The sequence below is a fragment of the Bos indicus genome, chromosome X, assembly GCF_029378745.1.
Source record: "Bos indicus isolate NIAB-ARS_2022 breed Sahiwal x Tharparkar chromosome X, NIAB-ARS_B.indTharparkar_mat_pri_1.0, whole genome shotgun sequence".
Taxonomy (NCBI): Eukaryota; Metazoa; Chordata; class Mammalia; order Artiodactyla; family Bovidae; genus Bos; species Bos indicus.
Genome location: NC_091789.1, coordinates 52,879,186 through 52,902,706, shown reverse-complemented (window position 1 = coordinate 52,902,706; position 23,521 = coordinate 52,879,186). Strand labels below are relative to the sequence as shown.

The 23,521-nt window shown below is 44.0% G+C and overlaps 1 protein-coding gene across 1 annotated transcript; it reads right to left on the bottom strand.

Annotated features, from left to right (window-relative positions):
* Positions 1–2,353: 2,353 nt before the first annotated feature.
* On the bottom strand, positions 2,354–23,271 carry LOC139181046 (nuclear RNA export factor 2-like). Its single transcript, XM_070783772.1, has 22 exons — positions 23,175–23,271; positions 21,670–21,767; positions 14,384–14,567; positions 13,794–13,947; positions 13,104–13,187; positions 12,888–12,992; positions 12,696–12,776; positions 12,486–12,555; positions 12,250–12,338; positions 12,023–12,130; positions 11,728–11,837; positions 9,069–9,105; positions 8,623–8,691; positions 8,482–8,537; positions 8,250–8,357; positions 8,073–8,131; positions 7,852–7,967; positions 7,677–7,719; positions 6,970–7,042; positions 6,246–6,428; positions 2,657–2,717; positions 2,354–2,523 (listed from the first exon to the last, which is right to left on the bottom strand). Exons 2-22 carry the CDS (start codon positions 21,737–21,739, stop codon positions 2,479–2,481), a joined length of 1,905 nt encoding a protein of 634 aa, XP_070639873.1. The 5' UTR covers positions 21,740–21,767; positions 23,175–23,271; the 3' UTR covers positions 2,354–2,478.
* Positions 23,272–23,521: the final 250 nt, after the last annotated feature.

Here is a 23,521-nt window from a genome sequence, read left to right as displayed (position 1 = left end):
TATAAAGGAAGCTGAGCACCGAAGAATTGATGCTTTTGAACCGTGATGTTGGAGAAGACTCTTGAGAGTCCCTTGGACTTCAAGGAGATCCATCCAGTCCATCCTAAAGGAAATCAGTCCTGAATATCCATTGGAAGGACTGATGCTGAAGCTGAAACTCCAATTCTTTGACCACCTGATGCGAAGAACTGCCACATATGAAGACCCTGATGCTGGGAAAGATTGAAGGTGGGAAGAGAAGGGGACGACAGAGGATGAGATGGCTGGATGACATCACCAACTCAATGGACATGGTTTGGGTGGACTCCGGGAGTTTGGTGGACAGGGAGGCCTGGCGTGCGTGCTGCAGTTCATGGGGTTGCAAAGAGTCGGACATGACTGAGCGATTGAACTGAATGAAATGAAGAGGGATTAAAGAGCCTCTTGATGAGGGTGAATGAGGACAGTGAAAAAGCTGGCTTAAAACTCAACATTTAAAAAACTAAGATCATGGCCTCTGGTCCCATGTCTTCATGGCAAATAGAAGGGGAAAAAGTGGAAGCAGTGACAGATTTTATTTTCCTGGGCTCCAAAATCACTGCAGATGGTGACTGCAGCCATGAAATTAAAAGACACTTGCTCCTTGGAAAGAAAGCTATGGCAAGCCTAGATCGTGTATTAAAAAGCAGAGATATTACTTTGACAACAAAGGTCTGTGTAGTCAGAGTTATGGTTTTTCCTGTAGTTGTGTAGGAATAAATGTGAGAGTTGGACCATAAAGAAGGCTGAGCGCCGAAGAATTGATGCTTTTGAACTGCGGTGTTGGAGAAGACTCCTGAGAGTCCCTTGGACAGCAAGGAGATCAAACAAGTCAATCCTAAAGGAAATCAACCCTGAATATTCATTGGAAGGACTGATGCTGCAGTACTTTGGCCACATAATGTGAAGTACCAACTCATTAGAAAAGACCCCTGATGCTGGAAAAGAATGACAGCAGGAGAAGAGGGTGGCAGGGGATGAAATAGTTAGATAGGATCACCGACTCAATGGACATGCATCTGAGCAAACTCTTGGAGACAGTGAAGGAAGGGAAGCCTGGTGTGTTGCAGTCCATGGGGCTTCAAAGAGTTGGACACAATTTAGCAACTGAACAGCAAAATTCCTAATGTAATGGCAATCATCCCCTTAGTTCATATTTTTAAAGAGTTCACAAGCCAATATATGGATCCTTCATGTACATAAAGAACTGAAAAGTTGCATGTGGTAGAAAATAACTTATGCAAGACCCCAAAATGGAGGCATAATTTGTAAATGGGTGGTACCACATCTGTATCATCATGTAGCTTAAAATGTGATATTGCTATTATTCTCATTTCAAAAATCATGCCTGCTTGTTGTCTGAAGGGTAGACATTACAGAAGTGCAGAAAATAAGTTGTGTACCTTTCAACTCTTGCTTGCAATTCTGTACTGCTAATTGTGTCAGTGAGAAAGGTCACACAGACTTGACCATAATGTTAGATTTCGTGTTATTTGTTTGGAAGTGAAATGAAATGGCTCAACCCCCTCAAGCACCCAATGTCCGCTCTCTGAGAGATGCATGGGTAGACAGGCTGACTCTCCCCTACTCTAAGGTACTGAAGTGAGATCCCTCCTACAATGCACCTTCAGAAAGGGGGAGAGGGCAGTACAGGGGATGAATGAGAATCCCTATGGAAGCATGGTGAGAAGTGTGAAAAGGCCCATTTCTCACTCGTGCATGCATGTTCACATCACTTCAGTTGTGTCCAACTCTGTGTGAACCTTTGAACTGTGGCCTGCCAGGTTCCTCTGTCCATGGGATTTTCCAGGGAAGAATACTAGAGTGGGTTACCATGCCTTCCTCCAGGATTTCTCATTCATCTGTATGACAATCTTGAAACGTTCATAGTATGGTCTTTGGAAGTAATTAGGAATAAGAAGTAAAACATGTACGTCCTCATCTTCTTTCCTTCTTTCCACTGCCCTCACTAGCCAGTCGGCATCCCTTGCAAAGCCTCTGTTGTTCCAGGTCACATGCCTGCTTCTGAGAATCTCTAGGAAGAGCATCTGGGTCACACCACCTCCAAAAACCAATCCCTGGAAGCATATCATGTCTCCTCTCATCATAATTTATTGACATCAAGCTTGATGTATCTGCCAGGGACTACCAAGGGGAATGTGAGTCAGGGAGGAGGGCAGGACTTTTCAGGCCTGGACCCACTGGCTCATGATTGGGGCAGGGAAGAGCAATGCAGGACACATAACATATAACATTCATCATCACTCTTTATTATGAAAACAAACACAACAACAATGAGTGAGAGAAATATGCAGAACAACTGACTCTCAGGATATGTTAACTGGCATATAATGTAACTGACTTCTTGGTCAGTCTCCAACCCCAGTCACTGGCGTGGCCTGAGGCTAGAGAGAAAAAGACGATGTGGATGAAGCCAAAGACGACATCCAAGGGATCCTTTTAGGGGATTTCTTTGAAGGCTTCTTCTGGGATCTTGCCCTCAGTCTGGAGGGAAGGAGTTGGGGTGTTAAAAAGCCAGTCCCCAAGTTCCATTCCCAGGCCATCCGCCTCCACTTTCTTGGCCTCCCCAAAGGCTCAGGAATGTTTATCTTTAATCTACTTGATTCCCAGACCTCACCTTGAACATACAGAAGACTTGACCAGCTCTGGTGTAGTTCCAGTCATTGTCCTGAAGGCACCTGTGGTGGGAGAAGAACAGGTGCTCTCCATTAGTACCACAATACAGACACGTTGACATTGCAATGCCACCACTAAATCCATGCCACTTTCTTGCTGGGACACATGGACCAGTGTGAACACTATGTGTAATGATGAAGAAAGACCAGTGAAAACCAAATCATCTGTCACTAGCATTCATGCCCACTGGAGTTTAAAACAGAAAAATAGAGTTGTGCAAAAGAACAGGGAATTCAATATATACTGATCAAGATATTCAAGAAAATGACAAATGAAAAATTATAAAGTACTAGTTTCCAACTGTCTTTTATTGAGATATAATCACACATCATACAATCACACATAAAAATCAGTGCTTTTTATTAGTCAAAAGATTGTGCACCTATAACATCTATCTAATTCCAGAATCATTTTAACACCTCAAAAAGAAACTCCTTAACCATTAATGATCCCCCTCTATTCCTCCCCTTCCCCTGGCAACCACTAATATCTTTTGGTCCCTGTGGATTTGACAATTATGGACATTTCCTACAATATCTGACTTCTTGTGACTGGCTTCTTTCACTTAGCATCATGTTTTCAAGGTTCATCCATGTCATGACATATATCAGAACTGTATTCTTTTTTATGACTGAATAATATTCTACTCTATGGATGTACCAGTTTTATTCATCCATTCATCAGTTGTTTCCATATTTTGGCTATTATGAATAATGCTATTCCTGAATAAGTTTTAGAGTGAACATATGCTTTCATTTTTCCTAGTAGATACTTAGGAGTGGGATTACCGGGTGATATGGTAACTCCATTTTAATATTTTGAGGAACTTCCAAATGTTTTCCCGAAGTGAGTGTTCCATGTACCTCTAATATATGAGCATTCTAACTTCTCCACACCTTCCCCTATGCTTATCTTTTGTTTCATTGATTAAAGCCATCTTAGTGGATGTGATGTGAGTGGTTGTTTTGATTTGTATTTTCCTAATGATTAATGATGTTGAGCATGTTTTCATGGGCTTGTCGGTCATTTGTATACCATATTTAGAGAAATATCTATTCAAATCCTTTCTCCATTTTTAAATTGGTATTTATGTTTTGATTGTTGACTTGTAAAATCCTACAATATTCTAGACAGTGGAGCTTATCAGATATGAGATTTGCAAATATTTTCTCCCATTTTGTGGGTGGTATGTTCACTTTCATGATTGTGTCCTTTGATGCACAAAAGTTTTTATTTTTGATGAAGTGCAATTTATTTGTCTCTTTGGCTGCTTGTGTTTTTGGTGTCACATATAAGAAACCAGTGCCTGATTCAAGGTCATGAAGATATACACCTATGTTTTCTTCTAAGTGCTTTTAAAAATTTTTATTGGAGTATAATTGACTTACAATGTTATGTTAGTTTCAGGTATATAACAAAGTGAGTTTATATATATATATTTTTTCAGATTATTTTCCCACATAGGTTATTACAGAACATTGAGTATAGTTCCCTGTGCTATACAGTAGGTCTTTATTAGTTATATATTTTATATATAGCAGTGTGTAGATATTAATCCCAATCTCCTAATTTATCACTTCTCCCCACACTTTCCCTTTGGTAACCATAAATTTATTTCAAGATCTGTGTCTATTTCTGTTTTGTAAATAAGTTCATTTGTATCGTTTTTATTAATTTCACATGTAAGTGATATCATATGATATTTGTCTTTCTCTGTCTGACTTACTTTACTTACCCAACCAAAAAATGGGAAGAGGATCTAAATAGACATTTCCCCAAAGATTATATAGAGAAAGCCAAAAAACACATGAAAAGATGCTCAACATCACTAATTATTAGAGAAATGCAAATCAGAATGACAATGAGGTATCACCTCACACCAGCCAGAATGGCTAGCATTAAAAAAATCTATGAACAATAAATGCTAGAGAGGGTGTGGAGAAAAGGGAACCCTCCTACACTGTTGGTGGAAATGTAAATTGGTACAACCAATATGGACAACAGTACAGCCTTCACTTGTGGCTCAGCTGGTAAAGAATCTGCCTGTAATGCAGGAGACCTAGGTTTGATCCCTGGGTTGGGAAGATCCCCTGGAGAAGGGAAAGGCTACTCACTCCAGTATTCTGGCCTAGAGAATTCCATGGACCGTATAGTCCATGGGGTCGCAAAGAATTGGACATGACTGAGTGACTTTCACTTTCACTTTTCAAGAAGGTGCCTTAGAAAACTAAATATAGAACTATCATATGATTCAGCAATCCTATTCCTGGGCATATCCAGGGAAAACCATAATTCAAAGAGATACACACACCCCAATGTACATAGCAGCACTATTCACATTAGATAAGCTATGGAAGCAACATAAATGTCCATTGTCAGAGAAATGGGTAAAGAAGATATGGTACATATATACAATGGAATATTACTCAGTCATAAAAAAGAATGAAATAGTACCATTTGCAGCAACATGGATGGACCTAGAGGTTATCATACTAAGTGAAAGTCAGCAAGAGTTTTTACACTTGTAGATTTTATATTAGGTCTTTGATCCATTTTGAATCAATATTTGTATATGGTCTGTGATAGGGGACACAATTCTTTTTTTTTTTTTTTTTTGGTATGTGAATACTCATGTGTCCCAGCACCATCTGTCAAAAAGATTATTTGTTTTTCCTCCATTAATTAATTTGGCACCCACTAAAAATTAATAAGCTACAAATGTCAGGGTTTACATCAGAACTCTCAATTCTATTGCACTGATCTATCAAATGTCAGTGCCATGCAGCCTTGATTATAGTATCTTTGTAGTAAGTTTAGAAATTGTGAGGTCCAGGACTTGTGAGTCCTCAACATTATTCACTTTCAATATTGTTCTGACTATTCTGAGTCCATGCACTTCCATGTGAAAATTGAGGATCATTTAATCAATTTCTGGAAAGGAGCCAACAGGGATTTTTTGCTATGGTATAGACTCTGTAGATCACTTTGAATAGCACTACAATCTTAATAATATTAAATCTTTCAACATGAACACAGAATATCCTTCTGTGTTTGTTTTTAGATTTTCTTTAATTTACTCCAACAATGTTTTGAAGATTTTAAGGTACAGTTTTTTTACTTCTTTAGTTACATTTTGCTCTAAATATTTATTCTTTCTGATACTACTATAAATCAAATTGTTTTCTTAATTTCAATTTAGGATTTTTTCATTTTAAGTGTATAGAAATATAAATGATTTTTGTACACTGACCTTATATCTTGAAATTTTACTGAACTTATTTATGTATTTTTAGAGTTTCTTAGTGAATTTCTTAGCATTTTCCATATAAAATATCATGTCATATGAGCATGTACTGTTTTTAGAATGCTTTACATATATAATCATAAAATTTGTTTATCTTTTTCACGAGCTTACTTTTTTGCAAGCAAAATATCCAAATACTTATTTTTCCAAATTTCCTGTGTGTTGCCATTATTAATTCCATCATTCTCCCAGCTCCCCCTTATCTTCATGCACACATAATACTCACTTCTGAGACCACTGACAGTTCATCCCAGACTGAGTGGAGAAGGCTTGTACCATTTGCTGCTGTTCCTCGGACAAAGTGGCCACGGAGCTGGTGGACGGTGTGGGCACTGGGATGGAGACTGCACTCTGGGTGTTTTTAGGCCTGGCTTCCATCACAAATAGCTCATCATTCACTATACAAAGACTGGAGGAAAAATACACATTTAGACAAGTGATGGATGGACAACCAGCACCCCCAATCCTGACTGCTGCCACTGCCACTCAGCAACCAGATTCCTTCCATCCCCCTCCTGTGTCTGTCCCCAGGCTCCCTGACTGGTTCTTCTGCCCCTCACACAGAGCCCACCTTCAGAGAGATTGTCTACCAGCTTCACTCAATGGATAGGTTGATCCCCAACCCACAGACAACTTCACGTTTACCCTGAACAGCAGCCCAGTACACTACAGTACAGGAGTGTACAGTCTGATCCCCATTTTCAGAAGACACTGAGTCATGGAGAGGTCATGTGACTTGACCAAGGTCACACAGAGAGTGTTGGGTCAGGGAGAGAACCCATGTGCCAATTCCAGAGTCCATGCTCTTCCTAACCACTAGGCTAGATTGTTCCTTGGAGCTCCCTGCTGGCTTTCCACAATACTGAGTAAACGTAAGGTCTGCCCCACCACATGTCCAGGACCCTGAAACCATGCTGGATGGGTCATTCTGCCCACAACACGGCTCTCACCTTGAAGAGCTGGTAGGGGTAATGATGAAGGTCCGGGTGAAGGCACGCACACACTCCTGAGACCCTCCTTCCACTTCAACAACAAACAACAAACAATACCTCTTAGAGCCCTACATGTTTACAGGCTCCCATGGTGGACCCCAGTCATGCTGAGGGGACAGCTATTCGTTTGGGGAGCCACGGTGTCAGGAATGGGGAGGGCAACTGTAGGAGCTGTCTGCTCCTGGTGTACGTGTCCCCATGACAACCACTACACAAGTTCATGGGATGCATTTTTCATAGCTGCCCAAGAGGTGGACATTATGACCCCATTTTGCAAATGAGGAAACTGTGGGGTTAAGTAATGGCACAAGTTCTCAGTGTAAAGATCTGAGATGGGAACCACCAAACTCCACAGCCTATGTCCATAATGCCCAGGGCAGGAAGGCAGACATGGACGCAGTTCAGATCTGGGTTGTCTATGGGAAGACTGAGGGCTGGAAGACACAGAGGGGAAGGGAGGGGAAGGGAAGGAAAGAAGGGGAAGGGAAGGGAGGGGAAGGGAAGGGCAGTGAAGGGGAGGGGAGTCCAGGGGAGGGGACATAATGAAAGGGGAGGGGAGGGGAGTCGAGGGGAGGGGAGAGAAGCTGGAAGGGCCCTTGAGCTGGGAGCCTAGCCAGAGGAGGAAACAGTGGGGCATCTGGGCAAAGAGGGCTACACACACTTACCTTCCTTGAACATCCCGTTGACAGAGAAACAGAGCATCGTACCCTGAAAAGGAAGAGCCCAGGTAATGTCACCCCCTCAACCTCTTCCCCACCTGTGGCTTCCTGCCTGACCATCCCCCTACAGGCTCCCCACCCCGTCACTGCCGCCCCACCAAGGGAAGAAACAAACGCTCACTGTCTGGAACCACATGTCCACCAGGAAGGAGCTGAGGTCATGCTGAGTTTTGGGCAACATACAGAGGGCACGCACAATGTCACTATTTGTGTGCTTCAACTGCTGGACACGCAGGTCTGTATGGGAGGGGAAGAAAGCAAAAGTCAGGGCTGCCACGCCCTGGACCCTATGATTGGCTCCCTCACCACTCTTCCTGCCCAGCCTTCCCACCACACACTCACTGGGGTCCTTGACCTTCTTCATATTCCTGCTGTCCTTGAAGTACGCACATAAGCTGCTTCTAGGAGACAGAGGAACAATGGGTGGTGGTCCAGCCAGCAGGGATGTTAGCAAGAGCTGGCCTGTGTCTGATGGGGAACCACACAGCCTGAGGGAGGAGTCTGGGCAGTGATACTCACAGGCCTGGATCCTCAGAGTGGAATGGAATGGTCAAGGAGAAGCAGGCCTTGTGGTGGTAAGCACTGAGAAGGCCATATCGGTTTCCAGAGTCATAGATCAAGTAATATCTGTGGAACAGCAACGAGGACAGGCTGTCAGTGATCCAAACCCCAAAGGAGACCTGCGGTTTGGTGGCCTGACCCAGACTCAGCCCTTTCTATTCCTCATGGTGCCAAGTCTAAGTGAACTTACTGCTTCAGGAATTGAAGGATCATATTCTTCAGTGCGTCAGGTTCTTCATTGTTTTCCTGGAATCAAAAGGCATTTGAGACTATGTAGTGGATAAACCCATACCTGCAATAGCCCCAAATATTCTCTGATCCTCTTCCTCACCTTGCTGGGCTTTGTTGCACAGGGAGGGTGACTGTCAGTGACAACTGTTGAGGGTAACTCCTGGCCATCCTGTAGAATGGAAGAGGAAGTCAGGAGTGGAGACCAGAGGGGTGACCCCGGATGATCAGGGAAAAGGATGATCCCAGGACACAGAGGATAGGAGGTAAGTTGTAAAAGGGTCCTAGAAAGTCCATAGGCAAGCTTACAGTGGGTGTCTTCATCATGATGTCTTAGAGGTCTCTAGTATTATATGCAACTTTTATGTGTCTGTGTATGTGTTTATGGATATTTTTCCAGTGAGCATATCCATGTCATTTTCAAGACTCCATATCCCCTAAAGTGGTCAAGGGTCTGATGCCAACACATAATCTAGGCAAGACCCAAAGGGCTTGAGTGTAGGAGGTCTGAAATGTTAGTAAGATACAATGATTTACATAAGAACTTACCAGGCGCAGTAACTTTGGGAAACATTCTATGACGGCACTGTCCAAAACCAAAAACAGAGAAGAGATGATTGATAGTTCAAGGTTGTAATGTCTAATTTGAATTAAAACATTAACATGATAAACACAGATTGGGGTGTTCTTGCCCATTCAGCAGCCCCTTGTACCCACCTCAACTTCTGATTTTGAGGGTTTTGGGTTGACTTCCCTGTTGAACACTGAGTATCTCTCATCTGACTGAAAGGCACCATCTCCTCATCTCTCTGAGTACCTTAAGTTTAATATTCCTTCCTCCTCTCATTCTCCCGCTCCTTTCCCCTGGGTAGCTCCCACCTAGACTGTCCTGACTCCCTTCTCCTGTGCCTCAAGGACGAGCACTTCAAATCCAGTCTGCAGGCCTTCCTCTCCTCCCTGCCTTCCTTCCTCTAGGGCCCAGTGAAGGCTGTGGAGAGAAGAGGGAATGGGAGGATGGGAGCCTGGGGCTTTGCTACCTCACTGGGCATCCAGCACTCTGCCAAGTCAGGTCACACCTTAGGGATGGCCCAGGAGGCTGTGGCAGGGAGGTGAGTGAGGTGGGGCTCAGGAAGGATGAAGACAGAAGGAGAGTGGAGGGAGGAGGGGAGAAACAAGGGAGACATAGGGGCTCAGAGACAAGGGAGAGAGAGAAAGCAAAGGGAAGGGAAGGGAAGGAAACTCTACCATGGTGGGGCTCAGGGGAGAAGACAGAAGGAAGAGGAAGTAGTGCCCCTGCTGCAGCCCTCTCCTTCCCCTGCCCTGGAACACCCCAGGCACCCCAGGTAGGAATGGAAACTATGCACATGTTGGGCTGGGGGCCAGCCACTAGATGCTTCTTGAAGCTTTGACACCTGTGTGAGCTCGGTCAGACCTGGGCATGGGAAACAGAGTAGCCATGGGGGTAGATCTTAAAGGGCCAGGTCCCGGTTCAGTGTGGAGCTGAGGGTCTTTGGCCCGCCCTCATGATCACCACTTTCTGTCCTGATGGCCTCTGCACCTGTCTGAGTTGGATCTTTCTCTGAGGAATCACACGTGTCTCAGGCTACCAGGGGTTCCTCTGGAGGACAGGCAGGATGATGTGACGTGTGCAGGGAGGGAGAGGCGGTGTCCCCCGAGAGGCCTGTCCTGCAGTCTCCTCTAACTCCTCTGCCCCCTGCCTTCCTGTCCTGCCGCAGGAAGCTCTCTGCACACTGGCAGTGGCCAACTTCTGGCCCCTTGACTCAAGGAACCCTGCTTTTTCCTAAGAAGGATCCAGCCCCTGGCTTTGGGCTAAGGGAATGGATGTCATGACAGCAGCCACCCAGGACCTCAGCCCCCAGCACTGGGCAGGAAAGCCCCTGTGTAAACATGGAAGAGGAGGGGAACACTTTTGGAGGTAGAGGGAGAAGGACCCTCTCTGAATGGAGGAAGGAAGCCCCATCTCAGCATGGAGAAGGAAGGCCCATCTCAGCATGAGGCCCGGACTTGGAGGACCCTTCTCAGTCCAAGGCCCAGCAGTAGGGTCAAGTCTGGTCACTCCTGGTCTCGGTGAGGGAGAGGAGCCCTGATTCCTGAACCATGCTCTTGGGAGGCCCTGGTGGAGAATGCTAGGGGCAGAGAACCAGAAGCAGATTTCTGAGACCTGAAGAGGTAAGCAGGTCAGAGGAAGGAAATTCCTCACGGGTAAGGGACACAATAACCTCAGATATGCAGATGACACCACCCTTATGGCAGAAAGTGAAGGAGAACTAAAGAGCCTCTTGATGGAAGTGAAAGAGTAGAGTGAAAAAATTGGCTTAAAGCTCAACATTCAGAAAACTAAGATCATGGCATCCGGTCCCATCACTTCATGGCAAATAGATGGGGAAACAGTGGAAACAGGGGCAGACTTTATTTGGGGGGGGCTCCAAAATCACTGCAGATGGTGACTGCAGCCATGAAATAAAAAGATGCTTACTCCTTGAAAGAAAAGTTATGACCAACCTTGACAGCATATTAAAAAGCAGAGACATTACTTTGCTAACAAAGGTCCATCTAGTCAAGGCTATGGTTTTTCCAATAGTCATGTGTGGATGTGAGAGTTGGACTATAAAGAAAGCTGAGCACCGAAGAATTGATGCTTTTGAACTGTGATGTTGGAGAAGACTCTTGAGAGTCTCTTGGACTGCAAGGAGATCCAACCAGTCCATCCTAAAGGAGATGAGTCCTGAATATTCACTGGAAGGACTGATGCTGAAACTGAAACTCCAATACTTTGATCACCTGATGCGAAGAGCTGACTCATTTGAAAAGACCCTGATGCTGGGAAAGAGTGAAGGCGAGAGGAGAAGGGGATGACAGAGGATGAGGCATCAGAAGGGGATGACAGAGGTTGGATGGCATCAGCGACTCAATGGACATGAGTTTGAGTAAACTCTGGGAGTTGGTGATGGACAGGGAGGCCTGGCGTGCTGCAGTCCATGGGGTTGCAAAGAGTCGGACACAACTGAGTGACTGAACTGAACTGAACTGAACTGAACTGAAGGAACACAGAAAAGAGAAGGCAGAGCCTATGATCCTCCCAGAAGATCATGGCTGCCACCTTTGGCAAAGAGGTACTGTCAGTAATAGTTTAGGCCCCCATGGGTAAAGGTCACCAAGAAGGGTGACAGGATGGTCTCACACAAACCTTAAGTAGGTGGACTGGTCTGGAAATCTGTTACACAGTGGGTTCCCTCGCAGCCACAGCTCTTCAAGCTTCAGCCCCTTCATCTTGTTCAACTCCCACATAGAGTTCAGCTGAGAAATATGGAGAAGAAATTGGAAAAGGAATCCCAGGGCAAGAGAAACAACCAGGCCCCTGCAGCCCAGCCTCCACCCCACTCACCCCTCAGGTGCCCTCATCTGCCTCCTGTCATCACTCTGATGACCACAACCAACCCCCCTACTCTCATCCCAACTTTGATCTGACTCCCTCTTCTTACCTCATTGTTGGAGAGGTTCAGTATCTTGATTGTGGGGACCATGTGCACAATGTCAGACAGGCCGTCCAGGTGGTACAGTTTGTTGCAGCTCAGGTTCAAGGACAATAGCTTTGGGTGAAGAAGAGTTAGAGTGAAGGTTACTATTCTGGATCTTGGAGACAAATCTGTCCTCCACCCCATCTCTTCCACCCCCTACCATAATATCAGAGCTGGGCCTTCAGCCTCACCTCAGGGAAGTTCTTCTTGATGATCTGCAGGGCAGCAGCCATACAGTTTCTTCGATTCAGAATTATCTCAATATCATGGCCCATCAAGTCTTCAGGAAGGAGAGGGGAGGGAATCAGAACACCAAGTGGGGTCCAGGCCCATAATCAGCCCCTCACCACATTACCATCCCCAAGACTCCCTCTAGGAAGACCCCCTCTGCCCACACCCACCCTCAAATTACTACTGTCAGCCATACCTGGGTCAAAGCGGAGCTTCTGGAGGTCAAGAGATTGCTGGGAGACATCAAATCGTTTGTTAAAGGCCAGCTGCAGAGACAGAGAGAGGGAGAGAGCCACTCTGAGACTGTGGTGGTGGCAGGGAAATCGGGGGTGAGAGGGATGGGGGGCTGGGGGAAGAAGAGACAGAGGTGAGTGTTGGCATACAGGATGCCTTGAGTTGGCATTACCTTTAACTTCTCCATTTTTTCTGGTCTCAACTTATTACGCACAGAGTAGGGAACAGCAGAGGGGTTGACAAAGATAGGTATCTGCAGGAAGAAGAGGTGGGGTAAGCAGCAACTCTAGTTCAAGAAGACGACTAGCCCCAGGCCTGTCCTCCTGTCCCAGGATGCATTATAGGCAATGATCTGGACACACACCTTTTGGTTCTCTTCATCATAGATCTTGTAGCTTACATCCATCAAGGCGGAGGCAGTGCTAGCTTTCTGCACGAAGAATCGAGCCCCATTTTTCACATAGTGGAACTATAGGGATTAAATGCAACAGCAATAGTATCAGAGGCCAACAGACCCTGCTATACCAGATCTCTCCCCCTTCCCTGTGCCCACTCATCTGGCTTCAGCATCCTCTCTTACATCCACTGGAGTAAAGCAGACACTGCAAAGGCTCTGGATTGAGTTCATTAGCCACATCTTGTCATACTTTTTCCCATGAGGAATCTAAGGATGAAAAGAGGGGTTAGGACAGAGGACAGATGACAGGGAATTTAGCCTGGAGAACAAACCTTTTCCTATTCTTTTCCAGTCTTCTACTGAGCTTGAAAGGGCATCTAAAGAAGGGACCACTGGTATGATTTCTTATGTTTGTGCATAATATGGATTTCCAAAATACTCCTCTCCAGTCAAAGCTCTCTGCCAATTAATCAAGGTGTTAGAGATGATCTTTCTTTAATAAAGTTCCAGGAGATCCTACCTAGTGCAGATACTGCTTGCCCCTCAGACAAGGTCTCCAGAGACTCGGCCCCCCATGTCCCACACTCAGCTAGCCAAACTGAGACCTCTAGTGCAGAGCTGCTCCATATCCTAATCAGTAGTTTATGTCTTTGCCTTGAGATAGTCTCCAATGTTCTCCTTACAGTCGGTCTGTTCCCTTTATATTGCTTCTCTGAATTTTTCCTTAGATGAACAAGACTGTTAACTAAGCAATAAAATGGTCAGATTACAAACTGTCCCCAGCAGAATAAACTAGCATCTCAACATGAGAACAACATAACTCCTCCTGATTTTTCTCTCCTTCGCATTCCATACTTTTTTCAGGATACTCACTGTGACCTTAAACCAGCTCCCTTGGGCACCATCTTGTGTGTTCTCCCTCATTTTTCTCATCACAGGTTTTCCATTTCCCCACACAGTAACACAGATATTGCCTTCTCTGCGCCATCTCACTCTCCTCCCGTTGCCTCGGAAGGAATAGGGAAAGCTGACATGGAGAGAAGAAGAGTGAGTGGCCATAAGTGCTAAGAGAGTCTTCTGTACACACTCGTCTCTTTGACACCAGCACTACAGTTTGGATCATTGTTTAGTCACTAAGTTGTGTCTCACTCTTTGCAACCCCATGGACTGCAGCCCACCAGGCTCCTCTGTTCATGGGATTTCCCAGGGAAGAATAACGGAGTGGGTTGTCATTTCCTTCTCCAGGGGATCTTCCTGACCCAGTGATTTTACCCTCATCTCCTGCATTGGCAGGTGGATTCTTTACCACTGATCACCAGGGAAAACTCAATTAGGGTTGCACAACCATTATTCCACTTCTAGCATACTTCAGTTTTACAGTGAGAGAAGGAAAAGAAGTCCACAGGGAGAGCTGGACTGTCCCAGGGGCTGCTGTGTGCAAACCCTGCTGCCTGGTCACTTACTGTCTTTCTTTGGGGCCCTCATGGACATTCCTCATCACCATACTTCCATCATCATCAGAGTGGTGTGAAGGCTGAGTCTCATATTCATTATCTTCATAACGAGGGCTCCTCTTGTCAAAATCATCTTGGAAAGAACTCCAACCTTCATTTCTTCCTTCAGGTGAACTATCACCACCTCTGTATTCTGAAAAGTGGAACAAAAATACAAGTTTGAACACACATCAGTGGCCTACTCACCATGTACAATGTCTTAGGCTAACAGGCAAGCAAAATGCCAACCTGGCCTAAGGGTTCAATCCCACACACCCCAAAAGGAAACTCTTCTGTCAGTTCAGACGCATACTCAGTCCCTCAGTCCTGTCTGACTCTTTATGACCTAGCAGCCCACCAGGCTCCTCTGTCCATGGGATTTCTCAGGTAAGAATACTGAAACGGATGCCACTTCCTCCTCCAGTGGATCTTCCTGACCCAGAGATCAAACCTGTGTCTCCTGCATTGCAGGCAGTTTCTTTATCTGCTGAGCCCTCAGGGAAGCATTATCTGAGAGATGGCACTATCATGGGAGAAATCGAGGAGAAGCAGGATGAGGAAGAGGAGAGGTTTGGAATGCAGGTGTTTGGAATACACAATAGTTATACTTTCATGTCCATGCTTTACTTGTATAAAAAAGTTAGGTCAGAGTTTTACCAGGTTCTTGAGGGGAAGCACTATTACTATTGACTCGTTACCTAACATAAGAGAAACAATTATTGATAATTAGATCCACCTGTCTTCTCTCTGATTCTTAAACTACATCACTTTGGACAATTCACGAAACTTCTCCTGATCTCAAATTACTTATAATATGTAAAAGTCAAGGATTAAAGCTAAATACCACCACAATCAAGATATAAAGCATATACTACACTCCAAATTGTTCCCAGTTAATCTTTTCATCTCCCAGCTCCATATAAACCTTTATCTGCTCACAGTTTCTATATAGTAGTTTTGCTTGCCAAAAATCCTAGAAGTAGAATTTCTTGTAAATGGAATCATACATACTGTATACCTTTCCATCTGGCTTTTTAAATTCAGCATAATGTTTCTGAAATCCAGTTATGGTCTTTCCTTTTTCATTGCTGTGTAATACCCCACTGTATGGGTTGTAGCTCTCAACCTTGTTTACACAGTAGAGGTACTTGGGGAGATTGAGAATATCACCAGCACCAAGCTATACTCAAAATAATTAAAGGCACCCACATTTTCTAAATTCTCCATGTGACTGCAGTGTACAACCACAGTTAAAAGTCACTGTGTTAAAAGTATCAGCTTTGGGCTTATGGTCTTTCCTAGTGGCTCAGACTATAAAGAATCTGCATGCAATGCAGAGACACAGGTTCAATCCTTGGGTCAAGAAGATCCCCTGGAGAAGGCACTGGCAACCCATTCCAGTATGTTTGCCTGGAAAATTCCATGGACAGAGGAGTCTGGTGGGCTACAGTCCATGAGGTCACAAAGAGTTGGACACAACATATTTGCCAGAGATCCTAGAAATGGATGCCACCTCATTTTGCTAGCTTTCCACTCTGTTGTTTTAGGGACCTGGTGATTCCATTAGCTTAAATAAGAGATTGAGAAACTATAACCCATAGGCCAAACCTGATCTTTGGCCTGTTCTTCTAGGGCCTGCAAGCTAAGAATTGTTTTTACATATTTGAATGGTTAAAAAAGTAATAATTCTTGACATGCAAAAATTATTTGAAATCCACACATCAATGTCCATATACAAGGTTTTATTGGAACATAGCCATACTTGTCTCTGGAGGCTTCCACCCTACAACAGCAGAGTTAAATAGTTACAAAACAGATAAAATGGTCCTCAAGGCCTCAAATATTTGTGATCTGGCCCTTTCCAGGAAAAGTTTGCTGAGCTCTGGCTCAGAGCGAGTGTCTTTAAAGCAAATGCACAATAACTGTGGTAAATGGCTGATGATCCCTTTGGCTAAGCCTGGGAAAAAGATTTACTATGGTTCCTTGTGACTTCACTGTAGGGTCCCTTCCTCAGTAGTTCACTCATTCATGGTATTCTGGGTAAATGTGAGAACTGAGTAAGGGATTACCATTCACCAACAAGACAGCTCAAATCACCAGATCTAGAGCTTGATTTACTTATTTTTATGTTATTCTATATCTTATTATAAATAAATATTTATTCAAATTTTATTTATTTATACATGGATCAAATGCAACTTAAGGGTATGTTGAGATATTTCAAGATCCAAGGGATCTATTGATCACTTAGCTACATTTAGAGACTGAAAGTGAAAGTCGCTCAGTCATGTCTGACTCTATGTGACCCCATGGGTATAGTCCATGGAATTCTCTAGGCCAGAATACTGGAGTTGGTAGCCTTTCCCTTCTCTAGGGGATCTTCCTAACCCAGGGATCAAACCCAGGTCTCCTGCATTGTGGGCGGATTCTTTACCACCTGAGCCACAAGGGAAGCCCAAGAATACTAGAGTGAGTAGCCTATCCCTTCTCCAGCAGATCTTCCCAAACCAAGAATTGAACTGGGGTCTCCTGCATTGTAGGCGGATTCTTTACCAACTGAACTATCTGGTGGTCAAACCAATGTGACTCCCCTTCCAGTCTTGCTGTTTATCAGATGAACTGCACTCACCTTGAGGCAGGCAGTTAAGTGCTCCTCCTGGGCCTACAATTCCAGGACCCCATCATACCCACTGAAATGAGGGTGACCATGTCAATGGCAGGGTCTACCATCTCATCTGTGTATTACACAAGTCAGCTACTTCAGAACACTTCAAAGATGAAGATGCCCCCCTCACTAATATGTTTCTCAATGCTATGGGGAAAGGATTGACCTCTGAGTTCCAAATAGCAGGTGCTTGGTCCACTGACACATTGATTTCAAAGGTATTTCAATTCAAGTGATTTCAGGTGATAACTCTTGAGCCTGCTGCTGCTGCTGCTGCTAAGTCACTTCAGTCGTGTCCGACTCTGTGTGACCCCATAGACATCAGCCCACCAGGCTCCCCCGTTCCTGGGATTCTACAGGCAAGAACACTGGAGTGGGTTGCCATTTCATTCTCCAATGCATGAAAGTGAAAAAGTGAAAGTGAAGTCGCTCAGTCGTGTCTGACTCTTAGCGACCCCATGGACTGCAGCCCACCAGGCTCCTCCACCCATGGGATTTTCGAGGCAAGAGTACTGGAGTGGGGTGCCATTGCCTTCTCCAAAACTCTTGAACCTGAGTCCCTCTAAAATCAAAATTCATTTGTCAAGTTTATGACTAACTTCTCTATCCAAAACTTCATTCCCTCTCTTGTCCCACTCATGATCTCCTCAGGACTGAGAAGTATACCAGAAAAGGGGGGTTTGAAACTGAATAGAAACATGCAGGGCCCTCCTGAGGACAAAAGCCCCTCTGTCTTCCCTGTTTCTTGTTTGTAGAAAAAGGCTTTGGGCCCCTCACTCTTCCCTGAGTTCCAAAGAACAGACTCAAGCAGTTACTAATTAGGGAGGTGAGGGAATGCAGAAACAAAGGGAAAGCAGTCAAGAAACAATAGTGCAGGTCAGTCCCAAGATGGCAGAGGAATAGGATGGGGACACCACTTTCTCCCCTACAAATACATCAAAAGATAACCTGCATGTGGAGCAACTTCCACACAACAACTTCTAAATGCTGGTGGAGGACCCCAGATATCCAGAAAGGCAAACCAATCTCTTCGAAATGAGTCTTGATGTTAGTCTAAAAGGGGGACAAAAACCCTAAGGCAGAAGGCTCACCTTCAGAACTTTGGACAATCATAGAACTCCTAACCCCAGGGAACATTAATAGATAAAAGCCCACCCAAAAGCCTTCATATCTACACTGAAATCAAACTCCACCCAAGAGCCAGCAAGTTCCAGTGCAAGACACCCCATGCTAATCCTCCAGCAAAATAGGAACACAATCTTGAACATTAAAAACAGGCTTCCTGAAGTCATACCAAATCCAGAGACACCCCCAAACTCATTACTAGACACTGCATTACCCTCCAGAGAGATGAGAGCCAGCTCCATCCACCAGAACACAGACACAAATCCCCCCAATCAAGAAACCCTCACAAGGCAGTGATTCAACCCCACCCACAGGGAACAGACTTCACAGTTAAGAGGGACTATGACCTTCCAGCCTGCAGAAGGGAGACACCAAACACAGCAAACTAAACAAAATCAAAAGGCAAAGAAATATCCAGCAGGTGAAGGAATATGATAAGAACCTACCAAACCAAACCAAAGAGGAGGAGATAGGGAGTCTACCTGAAAAAGAATTCAGAATAATGATAGTAAAGATAATGCAAAATCTTGAAAACAAAATAGAGTTATGGATATATAGATTAGAGACACGGGTTGAGAAAATGCAAGAAATGTTTAAGAAGGAACTAGAAGAAATAAATAGTCAATTAGTAATGAACAATGCAATATGTGAGATTTAAAACACTCTGCAGTGAACCAACAGTAGAGGAACTGAGACAGAAGAGAGGACAAGTGAGCTAGAAGATAGAATAGTGGAAATAAATGAAGCAGAGTGGAAAAAAGAATAAAAATAAAGGAGGACAGCCTCAGAGATTTCTGGGACAATGTTAAACGCTCCAACATTTGAACATAGGTGTTCCAGAAGAAGGAAACAGAAGGAAAGGGCATGAGAAAATATTTGAGGAGATAAAAGTTGAAAACTTTCCTAAAATGGGGAAGGAAATATCCACCCAAGTCCAAGAAGCCCAGAGAGTCCTATATAGGATAAACTCAAGGTGAAACACACCAAGACACATATTAATCAAACTAACAAAAACTAAACACAAAGAACAAATATCAAAAGCAGCAAGGGAAAAGAAACAAATAACTTACAAGAGGATCGCTATAAGGATAACAGCTGATTTTTCAAAAGTAACTCTTCAGGCCAGAAGGGAATGGCAGGATATACTTAAAGTGATGAAAGGGAAAAACCTACAGCCAAGATTACTCTACCCAATAAGGATCTCATTAAGATTTGAAGGAGAAAGCAAAGCTTTACAGACAAGCAAAAGCTGAGAGAATTCACCACCACCAAGCCAGCTCTTCTCCTTGGAAGAAAAGCTCTGACAAACCTAGACAGTGTATTAAAAAGCAGAGACATTACTTTGCCAACAAGGGTTCGTATAGTCAAAGCTATGGTTTTTCCAGTAGTCATGTACAGATGTGAGAGCTGGACCATAAAGAAGGCTGAGTGCCTAAGAATTGATGCTTTCGAACTGTGGTGTTGGAGAAGGCTCTTGAGAGTCCCTTGGACTGCAAAGAGATCAAACCAGTTGATATTGGAATATATTGGAAATAAAAGCAAAAATAAACAAATGGTACCTAATTAAAATTAAAAGCTTCTGCACAACAAAGGAAACTATAAGCAAGGTGAAAAGACAGCCTTCAGAATGGGAGAAAATAATAGCAAACAAAACAACTGACAAAGAATTAACCTCAAAAATATACAAGCAACTCCTGCAGCTCAATTCCAGGAAAATAAACGACCCATTCAAAAAGTGGGCCAAAGAACTAAACAGACATTTCTGCAAAGAAGACATATAGATGGCTAACAAACACATGAAAAGATGCTCAGCATCATTCACTAACAGAGAAATGCAAATCAAAACCACAATGCGGTACCATTTCACGCCAGTCAGAATGGCTGCTATCCAAAAGTCCACAAACAATAAATGCTAGAGAGAGTGTGGAGAAAGGGGAACCCTCTTACACTGTTGGTGGGAATGCAAACTAGTACAGCCACTATGGAGAACAGTGTGGAGATTCCTTAAAAAACTGGAAATAGAACTGCCATATGACCCAGCAATTCCACTGCTGGGCATACACACTGAGGAAACCAGAATTGAAAGAGACACATGTACCCCAATGTTCATCACAGCACTGTTTATAATAGCCAGGACATGGAAGCAACCTAAATGTCCATGAGCAGAAGAATGGATAAGAAAGCTGTGATACATATACACAATGGAATACTACTCAGCATTAAAAGGAATACATTTGAATCAGTCTAATAAGGTGGATGAAACTGGAGCCTATTATACAAAGTGAAGTAAGCCAGAAAGAAAAACACCAGTACAGTATACTAACACATATATATGGAATTTAGAAAGATGGTAACAATAACCCTGTATGCGAGACAGCAAAAGAGACACAGATGTATAGAACAGTCTCTTGGACTCTGTGGGAGAGGGCAAGGGCGGAATGATATGGGAGAATGGCATTGAAACGTGTAAATTATCATATGTGAAATGAATCGCCAGTCTAGGTTTGATGCATGATACAGGGTGCTCTGAGTTGGTGCACTGGGATGACCCCCCCAAAAATGGCAGCTCTAATTATTAAATAATAACTAATTAGTTTTGAGAAAGTGTGGAAATTGATATAAAATGTGAGACAGTTCATCTGCTCATCCTTACAATTAAGTTGCATCATCTTCTCCAGAGTGGGGCATTTTATTTTGCTTATAAGATTTCCTAATGACTAGCACTTATGCACTTATTTCTTGCCATCATGATATCAGAAACATAAATTGAGGTTATATATAAAAAATGAAAAAATGGAAAGGCTAAGTAAAAGAATCACTAATGAAATAAGATAAAATGAATAAGCAATAAGTAGTTTCTTAATGAGAATAGATTATAATTATCAGTAAACATACATTGTTCGTAGTAAACAAAGGTACAAGGTATTAACATGTTAGAAGAGATTTAGTTTGAACAGGTTCTCCCAAAATGTTTTCTGAAGAACACTGGTACTTCAAATGGTCTGTGGGAAAATGTTCCATTCCCATAGCAATTGAGGAAATTAACTGCTACAGACTGAATGTTTATGTTCCAACCTAATCTCCAAGGTGAGGGTACTTGGAGGTAGAGTCTTTGAAAGGTGATTAGGTCATGAAAGAGGTTCCCTCATGAATGGGATTTGTGCCCTTATAAAGAACCCAGAGAGCTCCCTTGCCCTTCCTGCCCTGTGAAAATACAACATGAAGACAGCCCTTTATGAAGCAGGTAGCAGATCTCACCAGACACTGAACCTGCTGGTGTCTTGATTTTGGACTTCACAACTTCCAGAACTGTGAAAAATAAATTTCTGTTGTTTATAAGCCACCCAGTCCACAGTGTTCTACATAGCAGCCTGAACAAATTAAGTCACTACCCCTTTCTCTGATAGTCAAGTTGCATACTAGCATACTTTATCTTTAAAGTAAGACATTATAAGAATCCTTTTACCTTCATTTTTGTATGTCCCATTGTTCTTTGTTGGATGAGTATTTTTTCGTTGGTGCTTTCTCTCAGACATAGTGTTCTGTAGAACAAATCTTAAAGTGCTGAAACGAGAGAAAAAACAGCTATTATATAATAAAAATACCACCCCTATAAACATCTCTCAAACAATATTTAAATCCCTCACAAAGGTAAACACAATCTCTTATTTGCTGAATTTTACTCCTTAAGTACCATCTATGTGATTCTTATGAAATGCATCACCTATAATTTTACTTAATATGTTTTCCTTAAATAAATTCACTATTTTTTCCACATGACGGAATGGGGTAGTTTTCAAGAAGTGGAATAAGCAATGGTGAGGAGAATCAGAAGCTAGCAGTGTCTGGTTGCTGCTAATGCTGCTAAGTCGCTTCAGTCGTGTCCGACTCTGTGACCCCATAGACGGCAGCCCACCAGGCTCCCCCGTCCCAGGGATTCTCCAGGCAAGAACGCTGGAGTGGGTTTCCAATTTCCTTCTCCAATGCAAGAAAGTGAAAAGTGAAAGTGAAGTCGCTCAGTTGTGTCCCACTCTTAGTGACTCCATGGACTGCAGCCTACCAGGCTCCTCCATCCATGGGATTTTCCCTAAGCCATTTAGAGGTTCCAAGCAGAAAAAGACTATGGCATCCCATCCCCCATGAGTACATGCTAAGTTGCTTCAGTTGTGTCCAACTCTTCAAGACCCTACAGATTGAAGGAAGCCTGCCAGGCTCCTCCATCCCCCACACACTTTGAAAAACTACTGATAGGCAAAGCAAATACAAAAAACAAATTCTGAATCTTCATGTAATGGCTAGTTTCACACTTTTATTGAAAAAATATCAAATTCTTAAAAAATAGTCCCCTATCGATATATGGAACCAATTAAGAGACAGAAATTAAGATCAGATCTAAAATTATCTATATAAATTGGCATCTAGTTCTCGGGTATTGATAAAAACGTGGTCAGAGGAGTGCAACGGACACCACCACGTGGCAGAAAGTGAATACCGAGTGGAGATAAGCAAAAAGTACGGCTTTAATATGGGGGCACTTTCACTTTTCACTTTCATGCACTGGAGAAGGAAAAGGCAACCTACTCCAGTGTTCTTGCCTGGAGAATCCCAGGGACGGGGGAGCCTGGTGGGCTGCCGTCTATGGGGTCGCACAGAGTCGGACACGACTGAAGTGACTTAGCAGTAGCAGTAGGCAAGAAGAAAGAGAAGCAGGGGAAGTCAACCCAGTTTCCCAAGCCTGAGAAGTCCCTCAGATTTGAGAAAAGTCCCTGTCTTTTCCCAAGGGACGCTGAAAGAAGTCCCTCAATCCCTGTCTCTGCGCCACCTGCTGCTCCACCAGTTCTGAGTAAACCTGGTACCGGTGGGCGTCCATCCTACCCAACTAAAACCTCCCGCAGCTGGATATAAAAGTTAGTGGAAAAGTTGGAATCCGAGCCAGAGTCTCCTCAAAGTTTCCCGAGTCAGGACACATACCTTAATTCTAAGGCTTTCCTCACGGAGTCGTCCGACTCCCCAGAAAACTAAGCCGACCTACCGAGAGCCATTCAGAAGGCTCTCCGACCGTTTAAACGGTGCCCCCTTATCGCGCGAACATGGAGCGTCACGTGACTGCGAGATTCGCATAGTGGCGCCACCATGGGGCGTGCCACCATGGGGCGCGCCACCGTCCACCATGGGGCGCACCACCGTGGGGCGCGCGCCACCATCGACCGTGGGGCGTGCCACCGTGGGGCGCGCCACCGTGGGGCACGCGCCACCATCGACCGTGGGGCGTGCCACTGTGGGGCGTGCTACCGTCCACCGTGGGGCGCGCCACCGTC

Excerpts from the sequence above, each read along its gene's own strand:
- LOC139181046 (XM_070783772.1), bottom strand. The coding sequence starts at position 21,739 with ATGTCTGAGAGAAAGCACCAACGAAAAAATACTCATCCAACAAAGAAC. Across the intron at positions 14,568-21,669 it reads TGGGACATACAAAAATGAAG|AATACAGAGGTGGTGATAGT; the intron begins GTAAAAGGATTC and ends TCCACTTTTCAG. Across the intron at positions 12,131-12,249 it reads TCAAGAAGAACTTCCCTGAG|CTATTGTCCTTGAACCTGAG; the intron begins GTGAGGCTGAAG and ends CTTCACCCAAAG.